Source organism: Takifugu rubripes, chromosome 12 (genome assembly GCF_901000725.2).
Source record: "Takifugu rubripes chromosome 12, fTakRub1.2, whole genome shotgun sequence".
In the NCBI taxonomy this organism is placed as follows: domain Eukaryota; kingdom Metazoa; phylum Chordata; class Actinopteri; order Tetraodontiformes; family Tetraodontidae; genus Takifugu; species Takifugu rubripes.
This window is the reverse complement of record NC_042296.1, coordinates 2,449,153-2,466,148: the sequence shown is the minus strand read 5'-3', so window position 1 is coordinate 2,466,148 and position 16,996 is coordinate 2,449,153. Positions and strand designations below refer to the sequence as shown.

General features: G+C 44.1%; 5 protein-coding genes and 4 non-coding genes across 12 annotated transcripts; 4 read left to right on the top strand and 5 right to left on the bottom strand.

The window, feature by feature from the left end:
• The first annotated feature begins 439 nt into the window (after positions 1–439).
• Positions 440–2,917, top strand: LOC105419750 (glyoxylate reductase/hydroxypyruvate reductase-like). The gene is made up of 4 exons (XM_029844703.1): positions 440–470; positions 1,444–1,622; positions 1,704–1,800; positions 1,967–2,917. Exons 2-4 carry the CDS (start codon positions 1,586–1,588, stop codon positions 2,121–2,123), a joined length of 291 nt encoding a protein of 96 aa, XP_029700563.1. The 5' UTR covers positions 440–470; positions 1,444–1,585; the 3' UTR covers positions 2,124–2,917.
• trnaf-gaa (transfer RNA phenylalanine (anticodon GAA)) lies at positions 1,297–1,369 on the bottom strand. Its single transcript has one exon. It is a non-coding gene; the product is annotated as a tRNA-Phe (tRNA).
• A 1,247-nt stretch (positions 2,918–4,164) lies between the features above and the next one.
• On the top strand, positions 4,165–6,614 carry LOC115251822 (glyoxylate/hydroxypyruvate reductase B-like). The gene is made up of 4 exons (XM_029845488.1): positions 4,165–4,175; positions 5,527–5,705; positions 5,788–5,884; positions 6,051–6,614. The coding sequence occupies exons 1-4, from the start codon at positions 4,165–4,167 to the stop codon at positions 6,205–6,207; spliced, it is 444 nt and encodes a 147-aa protein (XP_029701348.1). The 3' UTR covers positions 6,208–6,614.
• Positions 5,380–5,452, bottom strand: trnaf-gaa (transfer RNA phenylalanine (anticodon GAA)). Its single transcript has one exon. It is a non-coding gene; the product is annotated as a tRNA-Phe (tRNA).
• A 274-nt stretch (positions 6,615–6,888) lies between the features above and the next one.
• LOC101065855 (glyoxylate/hydroxypyruvate reductase B-like) lies at positions 6,889–8,126 on the top strand. The gene is made up of 4 exons (XM_003977213.3): positions 6,889–6,974; positions 7,051–7,229; positions 7,313–7,409; positions 7,576–8,126. Exons 1-4 carry the CDS (start codon positions 6,889–6,891, stop codon positions 7,730–7,732), a joined length of 519 nt encoding a protein of 172 aa, XP_003977262.3. The 3' UTR covers positions 7,733–8,126.
• On the bottom strand, positions 6,904–6,976 carry trnaf-gaa (transfer RNA phenylalanine (anticodon GAA)). The gene has a single exon. It is a non-coding gene; the product is annotated as a tRNA-Phe (tRNA).
• Positions 8,127–8,416: 290 nt separating the features above from the next.
• On the bottom strand, positions 8,417–8,489 carry trnaf-gaa (transfer RNA phenylalanine (anticodon GAA)). Its single transcript has one exon. It is a non-coding gene; the product is annotated as a tRNA-Phe (tRNA).
• Positions 8,490–8,918: 429 nt separating this feature from the next.
• Positions 8,919–12,535, top strand: psmg2 (proteasome (prosome, macropain) assembly chaperone 2). 3 transcript variants are annotated; one of them, XM_011618343.2, is made up of 8 exons: positions 8,919–9,114; positions 9,352–9,523; positions 9,652–9,710; positions 9,809–9,927; positions 10,007–10,186; positions 10,276–10,396; positions 10,889–10,975; positions 11,933–12,535. In XM_011618343.2, the coding sequence occupies exons 1-7, from the start codon at positions 9,058–9,060 to the stop codon at positions 10,967–10,969; spliced, it is 789 nt and encodes a 262-aa protein (XP_011616645.1). In that variant the 5' UTR covers positions 8,919–9,057; the 3' UTR covers positions 10,970–10,975; positions 11,933–12,535. The 3 variants fall into 3 exon arrangements, with proteins under 3 accessions (XP_011616645.1, XP_029700560.1, XP_003977258.1); XM_029844700.1 differs by having other exon boundaries at positions 11,928–12,535; XM_003977209.3 differs by having other exon boundaries at positions 11,052–12,380.
• On the bottom strand, positions 11,468–16,660 carry ptpn2b (protein tyrosine phosphatase non-receptor type 2b). Of its 2 annotated transcripts, none has more exons than XM_003977212.3 (10): positions 16,417–16,660; positions 15,998–16,088; positions 15,818–15,918; positions 15,398–15,496; positions 14,698–14,835; positions 14,230–14,439; positions 13,983–14,144; positions 13,430–13,629; positions 13,245–13,340; positions 11,468–12,045 (listed from the first exon to the last, which is right to left on the bottom strand). In XM_003977212.3, exons 1-10 carry the CDS (start codon positions 16,471–16,473, stop codon positions 12,024–12,026), a joined length of 1,176 nt encoding a protein of 391 aa, XP_003977261.3. In that variant the 5' UTR covers positions 16,474–16,660; the 3' UTR covers positions 11,468–12,023. The 2 variants fall into 2 exon arrangements, with proteins under 2 accessions (XP_003977261.3, XP_011616646.2); XM_011618344.2 differs by having other exon boundaries at positions 16,533–16,660.
• Positions 16,661–16,996: the final 336 nt, after the last annotated feature.

Here is a 16,996-nt window from a genome sequence, read left to right as displayed (position 1 = left end):
AATTGCTTGTTTTCTTTGGCAGTTGTACGCTGGGGTGCGTCCTTTCTGATTACTTGTTATGTTATAACATTATGTTATGTTATGTTCTAACATTGCTCCCAGACAAACGAAATGGCATGACCTTTACACTCAGGTGAAACGACCAACCAAAAACGACTTACATTAATCATTTCAGATAGCAGACTACATTTTTCCCTCAGGTATAGACAGAAAGGATATAATCTATCTAGATTTATGACTATTAGCAGGATAAAAATCCCTCGGAAGAACTTAATACGGTGAACTGTTACATTCAGTAGAGTGTTTACAGTGTAAACTTTACACATTTATTAGTCAGCTATTATGTTATGTGAAACAAGAATAAGATTTTTTTGTTGTTACAGATAGAAAAGTGCCCTCTGCAGCTGAGGGGTCAAAGGACCCTGGTGAGAGAGCCACAGGGGTGCAATTGCAGCTTTCACACTCACAAGGTGACTACAATTAAAAGGAAAGACTGTAAATATAGAAAAATTCATTTCCAATGAGAGGTTGACTGCTGACACTGACAGCACATTCACAACTCCATACATCTCTCCTATTTTTCAGGCACGCCTTCATTCACTAATGGGATTCCACATCATTATAGAATAGAATAGTTATGTAGTGTGTGAGTGTGTTGTTGGCGGGGGTGGGGGTAGCAGTAGTGGGGGGTGGGGGTTAATAACACAGACATAACAATGTTAGATTTTGGGATGTTTAAGGTACCTAGTGTGTTTTTTCTTTAATGAATTATTGCAGGCCACATTAGAGAATGCTGGAAAGAAAAATATTAAAATCCTTAAACAGCACTACTTAAAGAGCACTTATTTCATTGCTTTAGACAAAACTGCCGCAATAACAACATATGACACTGACACTTTCGACTTTATTTTGGTTGTGTGTGATTTTCTTTAACACACTGAACTATTACATTCAGTAGGGTGTTTACAGTGTAAACTTTACACATTTATTAGTCAGCTATTATGTTATGTGAAACAAGAGTAAGATTTTTTGTTGTTACAGATAGAAAAATGCCCTCTGTAGCTGAGGGGTCAAAGGACCCTGGTGAGAGAGCCACAGGGGTGCAATTGCGGCTTTCGCACTCACAAGGTGACTACAATTTTTTTTTTTAAACTGCAAATATAGAAAAATTCATTTCCAATGTGAGGTTGACTGCTGACACTGACAGCACATTCACATTCACATTCACATACATGAAGCCTCTTTAGCTGCTGGACCTATTGAGCTCCCACCACCAAAAACATCAGACCACCTCAATGCCGAAACCCGGGATCGAACCAGGGACCTTCAGATCTTCAGTCTAACGCTCTCCCAACTGAGCTATTTCGGCATGTTGGGACCCTCTAGGGTGGGATTGAGGGTGATATAGGGACTGTAGGTTGAGCGTTCTCTTTCCTGTTTTAGGAATGTTAAAGAGGAGCAGGCAGTCGGAGCCAGATACTGCCAGAGTCTGGATGAGCTGCTGAAAGACTCTGATTTTGTGGTTCTGGCAGTGAACCTGACCCCAGAAACTACAGGTCTGATCGGGCACAGGGAGCTGTCCCTCATGAGATCCACAGCCACACTGGTCAACATCAGCAGAGGTGAAAGCTGTGTCCCACTGCCTCCAAGAAACCGTTTAGTCAACATTTGAAGTCACTGTTTTTTTTCCCATCATGCATCAGGTCAGGTGGTAGATCAGGACGCTTTAGTCGACGCCCTCCGGTCAGGAACCATCCGTGGCGCCGCTTTAGATGTGACTTATCCTGAACCGTTACCAAGGTCGGACCGCACAATTCCATGGTTATTAGTGATCTCAGTAATGATTGTTGATCGGTGTCAGAGCAACACGTAACTTCTGACACTATATTCATCTTCCCAGATCCAACACAGGAAAAACCACTGATGCAGTTTTTGATTTTGGCTCCTGATCTGTCTCTTGTTGCAGGGACCATCCTCTCCTCAGCCTTCCTAATGTGGTCATCACCACCCATATCGGTACCAACACCATGAATACCTGTCACAGGATGGTAGAAAGCATGATTAACAATTCTCTGGCTGTACTGACTGGCCAACCTATTCCCAATGAAGTCAGAGCCCAGTGACTCCGCTGACGTGACCTCATCTGTCCAGATTGTTGCTCGGGCTTTTATGTTGACCTGAGTTTGACTTGGTCGATCTTTGAAGCCTCTCGCAACCAATGAGGGCGTACGGGTTTGGCCAATGATTTCAACCTTTCAGTGCAGTCCAACTTTCTTTGTGGAAGTTAAATTTTAGCGTCCGCTTGTATTGTATTGATTTTAAAATTGGGTTTGTTTTTAAAAATCTTCAGGGCCTTTTCACTTCATATCTGTCTGCTCTGCTCCGTCCACACACTCCCTCTCTGGGTCACTCGGGTCAACAGGTCTAATTTTGATGGCTCTTGGTGTTTTTAACAGCGTTTTTTAAGTGCACCTATCTCCTATTGCACATCAGGCATAATTATAAATTATTATTCAGATTGTTAATTTAAACATAAAAAGCTTAATTCTAATAAAGTCCTATTAAACTATCAGGGGTTGTGTTCTTACATTTATATTTTTTACTATTAATTTGCCGAAGAAAAAGTTAAGTTATTAACTTGGTTTGCAAATCTTTTGTGTAAATCATTTTTAAATCCTCAGTAAATAAACCTTGTGTGAGTAATTTTATGCAGATATCATAAATCTTTACAAGCTGACCTGCACAAAGGTCATATTAGAGATACAGAACTTTAAAATGTTTTTAAATCACGTCTTTTTTTGCTTTTAATAAAAATAGGCCAATAAAACAAATAGTCTCATTTGTCAAATAACCTCAAAAACGTTTCTAGGAGCCATTTTTCATGTCCTGTATATAGTGTATAAACATCCTTAAATGGTTTTTGTGGTTTGTCTATATCATCCACCCACCCATCCATCCATCCACCCACCCATCCATCCATCCATCCATCCATCCATCCACCCACCCATCCATCCATCCACCCATCCATCCACCCATCCATCCATCCATCCATCCACCCACCCATCCATCCATCCATCCTCTACCGCTTATCCGGGATCGGGTCGCGGGGCAGCAGCCTGAGCAGAGAGGCCCAGACTTCCCTCTCCCCAGCTGCTTCCTCCAGCTGGTCCGGGGGGATCCCCAGGTTTCCAGACCAGTCGAGAGACATAGTCTCTCCAACGTGTCCTGGGTCTTCCCGGGGACCTCCTACCGGAGGGACATGCCCTGAACACCTCACCAGGGAGGCATGTTCAGGGCATGTCTATATTAACCTAATGTTAAAACTGTTACTGTCATTCAAGTTTCACAACATAAAACAAAAGTAGCTGTTTGTAGGTGTTTTACTGTTGCTTATTGTTTTAAATACGGTGTATTTAAAGAAGAAAGAACTTTATACTGACTGGAAAAACTAAATAAAAGTAGTAATAGTGGTTAAAAGGTTATGTGACAAAACACAGTAGGTTTCTTTATGGTCAAAGCCCCTTGGGTTTGGAAAATGAAAGATCACAGCTTCTCCTCTTCCCACCCACATAAGCCCAGCCAATCGCGTCGCTGATTCAGAACTTCAAAAGCCAATCATCTGCGTGATTCAATCTTTCACAAGCCAATCATCTGCGTGATTCAATCTTTCACCAGGCAATCATCTTGCGTGATTCCATCTTTCACCAGCCAATCATCTGCACGATTCAATCTTTCGACAGTGTACCCCATCTTAAATTAAACTGCGGTCTCAATCTTTGGGAAAGCCAATCGATCCCACAGTTTATTTAGAATTTAAAAATCTGCCCGCTGCTTATTCCGGACATCTCCGTGGATTTTGACAAGGTACGTGTGCAAACTGAGGTCTGTTATTCGTTACGTTTTTTTTTTTAAATTTCACATAAAATATCACCGTAAATGCTTAATGCAATATGTCCAAGTCCTGTCAGGCGGTGTAACGCTAATGTAACTTGAACATATTTTAATTCGGGAGTTTTGCAATAAAGTTTGTGCAGTTGCTGCCGTAGCTTTAGCTGGTTGCATTTTTTTCTGCCGATGAAATTGCTTGTTTTCTTTGGCAGTTGTACGCTGGGGTGCGTCCTTTCTGATTACTTGTTATGTTATAACATTATGTTATGTTATAACATGATGTTATGGTATAACATTGCTCCAAGACAAAAGAAATGGCATGACCTTTACACTCAGGTGAAACGACCAACCAAAAACAACTTACATTAATCATTTCAGATAGCAGACTATATTTTTCCCTCAGGTATAGACAGAAAGGATATAATCTATCTAGATTTATGACTATTAGCAGGATAAAAATCCCTCGGAAGAACTTAATACGGTGAACTGTTACATTCAGTAGAGTGTTTACAGTGTAAACTTTACACATTTATTAGTCAGCTATTATGTTATGTGAAACAAGAATAAGATTTTTTGTTGTTACAGATAGAAAATGCCCTCTGTAGCTGAGGGGTCAAAGGACCCTGGTGAGAGAGCCACAGGGGTGCAATTGTGGCTTTCACACTCACAAGGTGACTACAATTAAAAGGAAAGACTGCAAATATAGAAAAATTCATTTCCAGTGTGAGGTTGACTGCTGACACTGACAGCACATTCACAACTCCATACATCTCTCCTATTTTTCAGGCACGCCTTCATTCACTAATGGGATTCCACATCATTATAGAATAGAATAGTTATGTAGTGTGTGAGTGTGTTGTTGGCGGGGGTGGGGGTAGCAGTAGTGGGGGGTGGGGGTTAATAACACAGACATAACAATGTTAGATTTTGGGATGTTTAAGGTACCTAGTGTGTTTTTTCTTTAATGAATTATTGCAGGCCACATTAGAGAATGCTGGAAAGAAAAATATTAAAATCCTTAAACAGCACTACTTAAAGAGCACTTATTTCATTACTTTAGACAAAACTGCCGCAATAACAACATACGACACTGACACTTTTGACTTTATTTTGGTTGTGTGTGATTTTCTTTAACACAGTGAACTATTACATTCAGTAGGGTGTTTATAGTGTAAACTTTACACATTTATTAGTCAGCTATTATGTTATGTGAAACAAGAGTAAGATTTTTTGTTGTTACAGATAGAAAAGTGCCCTCTGTAGCTGAGGGGTCAAAGGACCCTGGTGAGAGAGCCACAGGGGTGCAATTGCGGCTTTCACATTCACAAGGTGACTACAATTTTTTTTTTTAAACTGCAAATATAGAAAAATTCATTTCCAATGTGAGGTTGACTGCTGACACTGACAGCACATTCACATTCACATACATGAAGCCTCTTTAGCTGCTGGACCTATTGAGCTCCCACCACCAAAAACATCAGCCCACCTCAATGCCGAAACCCGGGATCGAACCAGGGACCTTTAGATCTTCAGTCTAACGCTCTCCCAACTGAGCTATTTCGGCATGTCGGGACCCTCTAGGGTGGGATTGAGGGTGATATAGGGACTGTAGGTTGAGCGTTCTCTTTCCTGTTTTAGGAATGTTAAAGAGGAGCAGGCAGTCGGAGCCAGATACTGCCAGAGTCTGGATGAGCTGCTGAAAGACTCTGATTTTGTGGTTCTGGCAGTGAACCTGACCCCAGAAACTACAGGTCTGATCGGGCACAGGGAGCTGTCCCTCATGAGATCCACAGCCACACTGGTCAACATCAGCAGAGGTGAAAGCTGTGTCCCACTGCCTCCAAGAAACCGTTTAGTCAACATTTGAAGTCACTGTTTTTTTTTCCCATCATGCATCAGGTCAGGTGGTAGATCAGGACGCTTTAGTCGACGCCCTCCGGTCAGGAACCATCCGTGGCGCCGCTTTAGATGTGACTTATCCTGAACCGTTACCAAGGTCGGACCGCACAATTCCATGGTTATTAGTGATCTCAGTAATGATTGTTGATCGGTGTCAGAGCAACACGTAACTTCTGACACTATATTCATCTTCCCAGATCCAACACAGGAAAAACCACTGATGCAGTTTTTGATTTTGGCTCCTGATCTGTCTCTTGTTGCAGGGACCATCCTCTCCTCAGCCTTCCTAATGTGGTCATCACCACCCATATCGGTACCAACACCATGAATACCTGTCACAGGATGGTAGAAAGCATGATTAACAATTCTCTGGCTGTACTGACTGGCCAACCTATTCCCAATGAAGTCAGAGCCCAGTGACTCCGCTGACGTGACCTCATCTGTCCAGATTGTTGCTCGGGCTTTTATGTTGACCTGAGTTTGACTTGGTCGATCTTTGAAGCCTCTAGCAACCAATGAGGGCGTACGGGTTTGGCCAATGATTTCAACCTTTCAGTACAGTCCAACTTTCTTTGTGGAAGTTAAATTTTAGCGTCCGCTTGTATTGTATTGATTTTAAAATTGGGTTTGTTTTTAAAAATCTTCAGGGCCTTTTCACTTCATATCTGTCTGCTCTGCTCCGTCCACACACTCCCTCTCTGGGTCACTCGGGTCAACAGGTCTAATTTTGATGGCTCTTGGTGTTTTTAACAGCATTTTTTAAGTGCACCTATCTCCTATTGCACATCAGGCATAATTATAAATTAAATATTCAGATTGTTAATTTAAACATAAAGAGCTTAATTCTTAATTGTTGTTACAGATAGAAAAGTGCCCTCTGCAGCTGAGGGGTCAAAGGACCCTGGTGAGAGAGCCACAGGGGTGCAATTGCGGCTTTCACACTCACAAGGTGACTACAATTTTTAAAAAAAACTGCAAATATAGAAAAATTCATTTCCAATGTGAGGTTGACTGCTGACACTGACAGCACATTCACATTCACATTCACATACATGAAGCCTCTTTAGCTGCTGTACCTTTTGAGCTCCCACCACCAAAAACATGAGTCCACCTCAATGCCGAAACCCGGGATCAAACCAGGGACCTTTAGATCTTCAGTCTAACGCTCTCCCGACTGAGCTATTTCGGCATGTTGGGACCCTCTAGGGTGGGATTGAGGGTGATATAGGGACTGTAGGTTGAGCGTTCTCTTTCCTGTTTTAGGAATGTTAAAGAGGAGCAGGCAGTCGGAGCCAGATACTGCCAGAGTCTGGATGAGCTGCTGAAAGACTCTGATTTTGTGGTTCTGGCAGTGAACCTGACCCCAGAAACTACAGGTCTGATCGGGCACAGGGAGCTGTCCCTCATGAGATCCACAGCCACACTGGTCAACATCAGCAGAGGTGAAAGCTGTGTCCCACTGCCTCCAAGAAACCGTTTAGTCAACATTTGAAGTCACTGTTTTTTTTTTCCCATCATGCATCAGGTCAGGTGGTAGATCAGGACGCTTTAGTCGACGCCCTCCGGTCAGGAACCATCCGTGGCGCCGCTTTAGATGTGACTTATCCTGAACCGTTACCAAGGTCGGACCGCACAATTCCATGGTTATTAGTGATCTCAGTAATGATTGTTGATCGGTGTCAGAGCAACACGTAACTTCTGACACTATATTCATCTTCCCAGATCCAACACAGGAAAAACCACTGATGCAGTTTTTGATTTTGGCTCCTGATCTGTCTCTTGTTGCAGGGACCATCCTCTCCTCAGCCTTCCTAATGTGGTCATCACCACCCATATCGGTACCAACACCATGAATACCTGTCACAGGATGGTAGAAAGCATGATTAACAATTCTCTGGCTGTACTGACTGGCCAACCTATTCCCAATGAAGTCAGAGCCCAGTGACTCCGCTGACGTGACCTCATCTGTCCAGATTGTTGCTCGGGCTTTTATGTTGACCTGAGTTTGACTTGGTCGATCTTTGAAGCCTCTAGCAACCAATGAGGGCGTACGGGTTTGGCCAATGATTTCAACCTTTCAGTACAGTCCAACTTTCTTTGTGGAAGTTAAATTTTAGCGTCCGCTTGTATTGTATTGATTTTAAAATTGGGTTTGTTTTTAAAAATCTTCAGGGCCTTTTCACTTCATATCTGTCTGCTCTGCTCCGTCCACACACTCCCTCTCTGGGTCACTCGGGTCAACCGGTCTAATTTTGATGGCTCTTGGTGTTTTTAACAGCATTTTTTAAGTGCACCTATCTCCTATTGCACATCAGGCATAATTATAAATTAAATATTCAGATTGTTAATTTAAACATAAAGAGCTTAATTCTTAATTGTTGTTACAGATAGAAAAGTGCCCTCTGCAGCTGAGGGGTCAAAGGACCCTGGTGAGAGAGCCACAGGGGTGCAATTGCGGCTTTCACACTCACAAGGTGACTACAATTTTTAAAAAAAACTGCAAATATAGAAAAATTCATTTCCAATGTGAGGTTGACTGCTGACACTGACAGCACATTCACATACATTAAGCCTCTTTCGCTGCTGTACCTATTGAGCTCCCACCACCAAAAACATGAGTCCACCTCAATGCCGAAACCCGGGATCGAACCAGGGACCTTTAGATCTTCAGTCTAACGCTCTCCCAACTGAGCTATTTCGGCTACCGTACCTCGCGTTAATAGACTTTTCCTAATAATATACTACTCTATTATTATTACTAAGACTATTTGTCTTAGTTATGAATTGCAACGAATGAGACCGCAGTTTATTTTGCTGTCGAAAGATTGACTTCGCTGTTTAATTTGTTTTTGAAAGATCTCCGAGTCGCTGCTGAAAGATGGAATCGCGCAGATGATTGGCTTTCGAATTTCTGAATCGGCGACGCGACTGGCTACTAAGCCTATACGGAATTGCAGTCGCCAGGTATCAATTAACGTGTTTTCTAAAACACTGGAATCTAACTAAAAATATATATATACATATTGTGTAAATATTTCCACACCAAAGACTAAATATGTAAATTTTTGCTTGTCGTGTGCCCCGGTTGTGATCGGCCTCGGTCATTTTAATTCAGGCTCTGAATGGATGTACAAGTACTGACTCGTTAATGCGACGCTGAGTGAGGAAGGCCCCCCGCACTGGCCAAGAAAATAGAACTTTCACTTCACGTGAACATCTTACTCATCAACATTACCTTTAGCTGTGTTCCTCCGACAACTTTGAGACACAATGTTTTTGTCTTCACAAAATGCATCGCCGTGCTTCCAAGATTTTACCCTCGTCATGGTGAGCGACAAATTTGAAGGTTTTAGTTTCACTCTCAGAACAGTTGGCTTCCTGTCATGTCATGCCTCATAGTAGCCACTTAAGTGTTTCCATTTAGATTTTCCAGACTCGAGGGTTTGCCCTTTAACACCACACCTGTATTTACTCACCCACTGTTGTTTGCTTCTAAATACCATAAGCATGTTGAAAATGTGAATGGAATCATCGCTCTGAAAAATGTGTTGCTTCTGTCCTCAGCCTGCCGTGGCTGTTGGCAATGTGGCCCAGCTGGCCGTGGACCTGATCGTGTCCACTCTCAAAATGAGCAGAGTGGGCTTCATCCATACAGACTGTCTCATTCCCATGGCTGGGAACAACCCGTACACCACCTGCAAAGAAGATGCCGAGGAGCTGCACACCCCTGCAGAAGGTGTCCAATAAGAAGACCAAACCCTTTTATGTGCTACTTATTTTAGAATATTGGAATAAAGGCTTGCTAGCCTATTTTGTAAAATCCATGCATCAATTCAACAATGTTCCATGCTCTCCCACCAACAGTTTATACAGCAGCAGAACAAAAATTAGCAGTTCTTCAAATCAGAGCGCCGATTATTCAGGTAATAGCAAAGATATGTCGAACTTTTTGTCTGCACCTTTGTCTGATTGTACTATCGTTATGATTTTGGCCACTTAATCTTTTTTTGTCCATTTTCAGGCCAAATCTAAAAAGTTCAGACAGCTGCTGGTGTCTTGGATTAAAGCGAGTGGATTCTCCAGGACAATAGTTTTGTCCAGCAGCCACGCCTATCAGAGAGATGACCAACAGCTCCAAAGGTACTGCCCACACACCTCTTTATGTTTTTGACTTTCTATTTTCTTTTCATTACTCCTGACCCGTCTTTGTCTTCGCTAGCGCTCCCGTGAGGTATCTGATCACTCCGTCCCTGATGAAAGTGAGCGGAGATGCACTGAAGGAGCTCGGCTGGAGGGAGTTGGAGAAAGTAGCTGCTTTCCCGGGGCTGACAGACACCAGTGCAGAGTCACGCCTCTACATCCCTGGCGGGGGCATAACCAAGGGACTCTACACGGACGGGTACGTGCGCAGTGTCGGCGACAAGTGCTTATTTTTAAAATTCTCCCTTAAATAGTGGGCGAACGTTCGTGTTTTGGTCTTTTCTACAGTTGTGCAGAGGACCTCCCGCTGGCTGTGCTGCTCCTCTTCTGTTCAGAGGGCGACAACATCCCCGACGCTTTAACGCTTGTGAACCAACTCAATGACTGGCTCCACCTGCTGGACAACCCTGTGAGTAGCAGACAGGAGTTCACTGCCTGTGCTGCAAAAGAGCACCAGAACAAATCAGACACAGTGGGGCCAGTTTAGTCGAAATCACAAGTATTTTCCCCCTTTTTTGCCACCTGTACGAGAAATTTTTCTTGTACCGTACAAATATGATTTAGTCCAGAAGAGGGCGCCATTTACATTTAGTTTCTCTTTGATACAGATTTCATTAGCGCTGCTGCCTGAAAGTCCCCGATAAAACTTAACATGAGTAAAGGTAGTCTAAAATGTTTCATTTTCAGTTTTTTGGCACAAAAAGAGAAACACTAACTATACATATACCGCCATTATTGTTTATCTAAAGATATGATCTCTATAATGGCTGTTTCTGTAACTTATACATTTTAAATCTGAGTAGAAAAGGACTAACTGCAAATGGCAAAATATACTTTTGTTTATCAATTTCAATTTAAAATGGCAAGTTTCAGATCCAATGATGTTCTGATCCCATTTTAGAGCACAAGCTGCAACAAATGGAAGATCCCGACTTCCTGGAGTCTCCTGTTTGGCAGTGGAATCCCTCCAGCACTCTTCTGATAACTGGTAATAAAAGCCCAAGCTGTATAAACTCCTATGTGCATATAAATCACGTGATGAATTGTAATGTTTTATTGCTCAGTCTTCAGGTGTAAAAACAGGAGCCGACCAAAGCAGACTGTTGTGACTGTAAAATTTGAATGTTCTTTTTAAAAATAATAATGCCTGAACATATTTAAATTGAAAATCCTGAGGCGTCCCCTGACTGAAAGTGGTTGGCCGCGTGCCACTCTATTCCAGGCAGCCCTGCCCCTGAAACTTGATTCCTGTCTGACAGACTTAAAAACATACACTCTTGTTCCCATTTTGAGCTGTTAATATATAATATTGGCTTTTTTAAAAATGTCATTGTTGATTACATTTAAGAATGTTTGTATAGACCACTTCTAATTGTTAGTTGCTCGCCAACAGCTTCAGCTTTTATTTTGAAATACTGGGTTTGTGATCAAGTAAAGAGACGGCTTCTGTAAACTACAATGTAGCAGTTTTATTTTTAGGTAACATCAACAGAAAAAGATGGAATTTGTGGCAAAGAGATTCTCTAAATCCTGTTCTATTCAAATCTGTTGCACTGTCAACATTTCTTTTAAAGTTATAAAACAAGAAAAGTTGTTTTCTTTGCACACGTCTTTAAAACAAACGGAGACACTACAGTCGCGAGCGTGCAGTGCTTCGGATGTGGCCTACTTCCTCTCACTGGGAAAAAATTCAAGTATGTTTTATAAAAAATAGAGCTTTTTTTTTTTTTTTTTTTTAAATGTAACTCGGAAAAAAATGTTTTCTAAAAATACACAGGAGCGGCATTACAAATTGTGGATGCGCAGCTCCTGTTTGTCTTACATTTATCCTCGCATGAAAACAAACAAGTATGAAAAGTGTGCGAGTCCAGGAGCAGCGCGGGTCGAGGTTGATGTGCAACCCGTGGACAAAACGCTGGTGTGTGTTTCTCTCTTTTGAGGAAAGTCGATGCTGTAAACAGTTTGGAGAAGATGAGGACGAGGAAGCGGAGGACGGGCGTCAGGAAGGGAGGACGGCTGGAGCTCCCCGCCGTTGGCTAGCAGTCACCGACCTTCAGCCTGTTGCAAAAAAGAGTCTCAGACAGTTAAACTGGTTCACAGCGAGTTCAAACTGTGAGTAGAGCAGAAAAAAAGTTAGTTTCCAGTACACAAAGGCAAAATCTGGAGGTCACTCAGGTCAAACCAGCATTAGATCATTATCCAAAGCAGCACAACAAACTGTTCACATGTTCTTATTTTTAGCTAACGTTGAGGACTAATCTCTGTGGCTCATCCACCATCATCATGTTGAAATTTCTCTTATTTGTCTCCTTTTTTGGCATTTAAAGCACATTGAATTACATAAATACTGAAAAAGGAACCTCTTAAATAAAGTATTTTTTGTAGTAACAAACCTGACCTGTTTCTGACCTTCTAAATGATTGATGGAGAAAATAAGAACCCAGGGAACGAAACGGCAACAAAGGAACATCACAATAGTTGTTGGATAAAGCTACAAATGAGGGCGACACAACCTGCAACAGCCCCAAATTTATATCTGCTGTGCACATGAATCAGCCACTTGCTTTTTTCAGCTCAGCCTGACATTTAAAATTTTCAGCAAGTACAAACCACAAAAGTACCCGTGCGCGCACACACACACACACACACACGTGCTACAGTGCAACCCGGAAACCTCAAGAGCAAGCAAATAATGAGAAACATGAATAAAACCCCAAGAAAACCGAGCACGCGCGCACACGCACGCACACACCTCCAGGAAAACACGTGGGTGCTCATTTTTATCGGGTGGGTAAATTCTGCGGCTGTGCAGCTGCTGTCGCGGAGGGTGTCAAGCGACACCGTCCACCGTCCGTACGCCACGACGGTTGTCACGGGCAGCACATGCAGCCCAAACTGTCCGAGAGAAACAGTGAGAGCAGGTTTTAACCAAATGTAGCCTCTCGGGGGATCCGACAGGGATCCCACGGGTGTACGGAGCGGCACGTTATCAGGGACGTCTGAACTGGTCTCTACAGACCAACACTGAGGGGGAGGACCAGGCTTCTGGTCTCAGGTTACTGGTGCTGGATCACATCAGAGCCAGAATTTGCGTGGGGGGTAAAAGACCTCACACGTGGAACTGGTGGGTTTTTATGAAATCTAATCTAGTCCACATCTAAAGTGTAAATAAACCTGAAAACCGAGGCTCCGGTTAAGAATGGCGACCGTTCGTGGACGCCGCGTTTGGGCAAAGGCGTAACGGTAGAAGACGCTACCTTTTCCTCTTCCTCTCCGTGTCGCTGGTCCTGTGTTTGCTTTGGGCTGTTTTGGCCGGGCCCGACTTGGACACGCCGTCCTCTCTGCATCGTTTGCTGCAAAAGATGAGGAAAGGAATGCTGAGACTCCGCTCACGCTCCGGCGGCGCCCGTGGCACCGCCCCGTGGCACCGCTGCCCACTCACTGTGCTGTGCTGCCGTCCAGCTCTGGTTCTGTGCACGGAGGCTGTGCGGCTGCTCTCACGTCCTGCCTGCAATCTCCTTCCTGATCGTCCCGCTGGCTGCCGTTGCATGGCTCTGAGGGGTAACGGGTGCCGGACTGGGTCGCCCCGGGGGGCTCCGACATTACTTCCTGTTTTTCCTTTGACGACTCTTGCCGCCGATTCTAAAAGAAAAAGAACAGCTCCGAAATGGCTCATTTTGTGTCCCAAATGTGTTTTCCAGTGTGCGTCTCCAGAATTATGGCTGTTGTCCTCAGATTATCAAACAGTGACATCTGGGACGCCAGAAATCTGATTATTACTGTGGCCAGTAGCATCTACGGAAAACCGCGAGGACCAAATGAAGGAGACAAATAAATACAGCCCTTTCAGGCATTTTAAGTTAATTTGATAAGCCTTCCGTCTCTTCTGCTCAACCACTATGAAACGATCACGTTGATTAAAATAAACCTTAAATCTGTGGAAGGAGTCACACGTTAGCTCTTGGTCACATGACCAGCTGGAGCGCCGCTCCTACCTCTAAGGACTCATCTCCCCTGATATGTTTGGCTCCTTCCAGGACGGCCATGTAGGAGAAGCGCAGCTGGTCGGGGGTCTGGATCAGTCCCATGCGGTACTTCCTCATGTCCAGCAGAATGCTTCTGATGTCCACCGATGACGAGTCTTTCCTCTTGTCCAGCTGGACGGGGAAGAGCGGAGTGATGTTAACTTAAAGGGACAAATCTGGGGACTTGTCCACGCCGGTGCTAAAATCAAAGACCTACCAGGACCACGCACGTGTCCACTAAAGAAAACGTCCCCGAGCGTCCGATTCCCGCGCTGCAGTGCACCACAGCGGGGCCGTGGTCCTCCCCCAGCCCCCCCGACTCCCGCACTTTAAAGAGGAAGTTCAGGAAAGACGCCGGGGACTCGGGGACCCCGAAGTCGGGCCAGGCGGTGTAATGAAAGTGGTAGATCTCTCGCTTCTCTCCCGTCTGAGGGCAGAAGACACAGAGGCCTCATTGTCAGACAAAACATTTCAGTTCCCGTCAGAGCCGCATCGGTCCCGGCGAGGTCGTTTGGCGGCGCTCCAGCAGCGAGCTAAGCCAACATTTCAATCATTCTCTCTGTCACTTTGTGCCGCACGCGTCTGAGAATCTACCTCGACAGGAAAAACAGGAAAAAAAAAAAGAAAAACGGGACCGTAAAAAGGCTAAAACTGGCCCGAAGCGTCCCAGCTCGCCTTCACTCACACTAATATTCTCCAGCTGCAGCACTCGGGTGGTATAATAAGACTTGATGTCTTCTGATAAGAGCGTGACCGTAAATCGCGTGTCCCTGAAGGTCATCTCTTGCTCCTCCGCTCTGGGCCAGTACTGAGCACACTTCTCCTGTCAGAGGAGAAGAAAAGAGACAAAAACAAAGTTGAAATGAGCACGTGTGTGAGTCCAGGACGGCTTATCAGGGGGCCAGTTTACTCTGTGTGTTATTTCTGTTCAAATATCAGCCTCCATAGTGGGACGGGGGCCTGTTATTGCCTGTGATTCAGCCCCCTCCCTGCAGAAGAGCCGGTTTACAAGAATCCAGGCAGATAATATTATCAGTCAACTAGCTGCTCGTAACTAGAGGGATCCTTCCAGGAAGTGAGATCTCCTGACAACGGCGTCTGCTCGACCTGTTCTCCTGGGAAAATGAGCCACCGTAATTCCTGTTTGTGTACGAGTCCCAGTGCGTGTGTGCGTGCGCGCGCGTGTAATCAGCAGATTGCGGGATTATTGGATTTAAAAGAGGTTAAAGGTGAGGGCTGCCTCCTGGTTCCTCATACGTATGTAAACAACACTCATAACACAAATTTAGGAGGCTGAAGATTTCCACGAGCAGATATCAGACGCTCAGCAGTTGGCAGCATTTCTTTATCTTGTGCTGTTGTGTTATTGCGGAGCACGTGCTTACCGAGCCTTTCTCGATCACCCTGTTCAGCATGATGACAGCCTTGGTCTTCTGCTCCCAAATCATGAGCCAGAAGTGGCCACACGTGCTCCTGAGAGGACCCTGCAGACAACGCACATGCACGCCGAGCAACAGAGATTATGATTCACAATAAAATCACAGTCTAATTCCCAAAAGTAAACCCAGTCTTTTAGGTGGCCATGGAGGCAAAAATGTTGCCACCTGCTGTGGAGCTAAAAAGTCAAAGAATAAACTTGTAAAATCCCAGGACACGTTTGAGAATTCACCAAGCTTCTGAAAAGTCTCCTACAGCTCCAACCTCAGGTTTGTTCAGCTCTAAAAAGAGACAAAATCTTGGGGACGTGGAGCAGTTTAAAGGCGTCCCCAGCAAAGGTCTGACGGCTATTTTGAAACAACACTTGCCTGAGTCAATATGTAGCTTCTCTGAGCTTCTTCCATGACGATCAGACTGGCGTTGATGTAGTCGTTCTCGGTGTTCTTCAGCTTTACTCGACTGTGATCGACTGTGAGAGCCAGAGAGAAAAGAATCAGCATCTGCAGAGGCAAACTGGTGTCGGAGGGGAGAAACACATGGTCACCTACACGGACTGACATCTCTGTATCTGTTCCTGTTGCGGTTCTCGGGATATTTTGCCACTTTGTAAGAGCACTCGTGGGACTGATTCCTGATGTCCTGAATAACAACACAACAACAAGGATTTAGACAAACCGCGACAAGCATTGCTTGCACATTTCTTCCTCAAGTGTCTAATAATTACACCGATATGTGGTCACAACACCCTGTGGTGCGTTTAGGTAACGATATTCAACGTCATTAGGATATCTTTAACGCTAAAATACTGAAGTTCCGAGGCTAACACAGAAAACACAAAGCTAAAGTGAGCTAGCGGTGGTCAATAATATTTACACAGCAGAGCTGGTGACCTTGAGTAGATGTGAGCAGTTAAAATGCGCGGTTGAGGCAGTTTATCTAGCTATGCTAGCTATGCTAACACACTTACAAGATACAGTTTTTGCCACCGGCCCTCTGAATCTATGTCTTGAAACTCCCGGTCCATTTTCACCGTGGCAATGTCAGTCTGTTAAAACACCGGTACGTAGCTGTCCGACCGTCTACCTCATTCCTCCTTTCGTCCCAGATATGCTGTTTGGGTCAAAAAACGGTTACTTCCCTACGGTTCCGTTCGTTTCTCCGTCAACCACCTCCAACGCCTGCTAGGATGTGTTGTGCGCATGCGCCGCCCGCTGTCCTTCACCGTCCATCGACCAAGAGGTTTGAAACAGGGAAAAACCGCGACAGTTCGATTAAAAGTCATCAATATTTACAATCATATCTGCGTAGAGAATTGAGTAATTTCTGCTCAAAATTTTTCCCGTCTTAATCCGTGTTTAATAATCCCAACCATTTGTGGTTTTGACGAGGTCTTAAAACAGCAGACACTTGAAAAATAAGGGTAAATTGATAGCAATAACCCACTAAATAATTATATCTACGTGTTTTTATAAGAAATAAAATAGAGAACTTTAAACAAAATTGTTGTGACCACAAGGGGCAGTATTCACAATGTGACGCGTATTCAG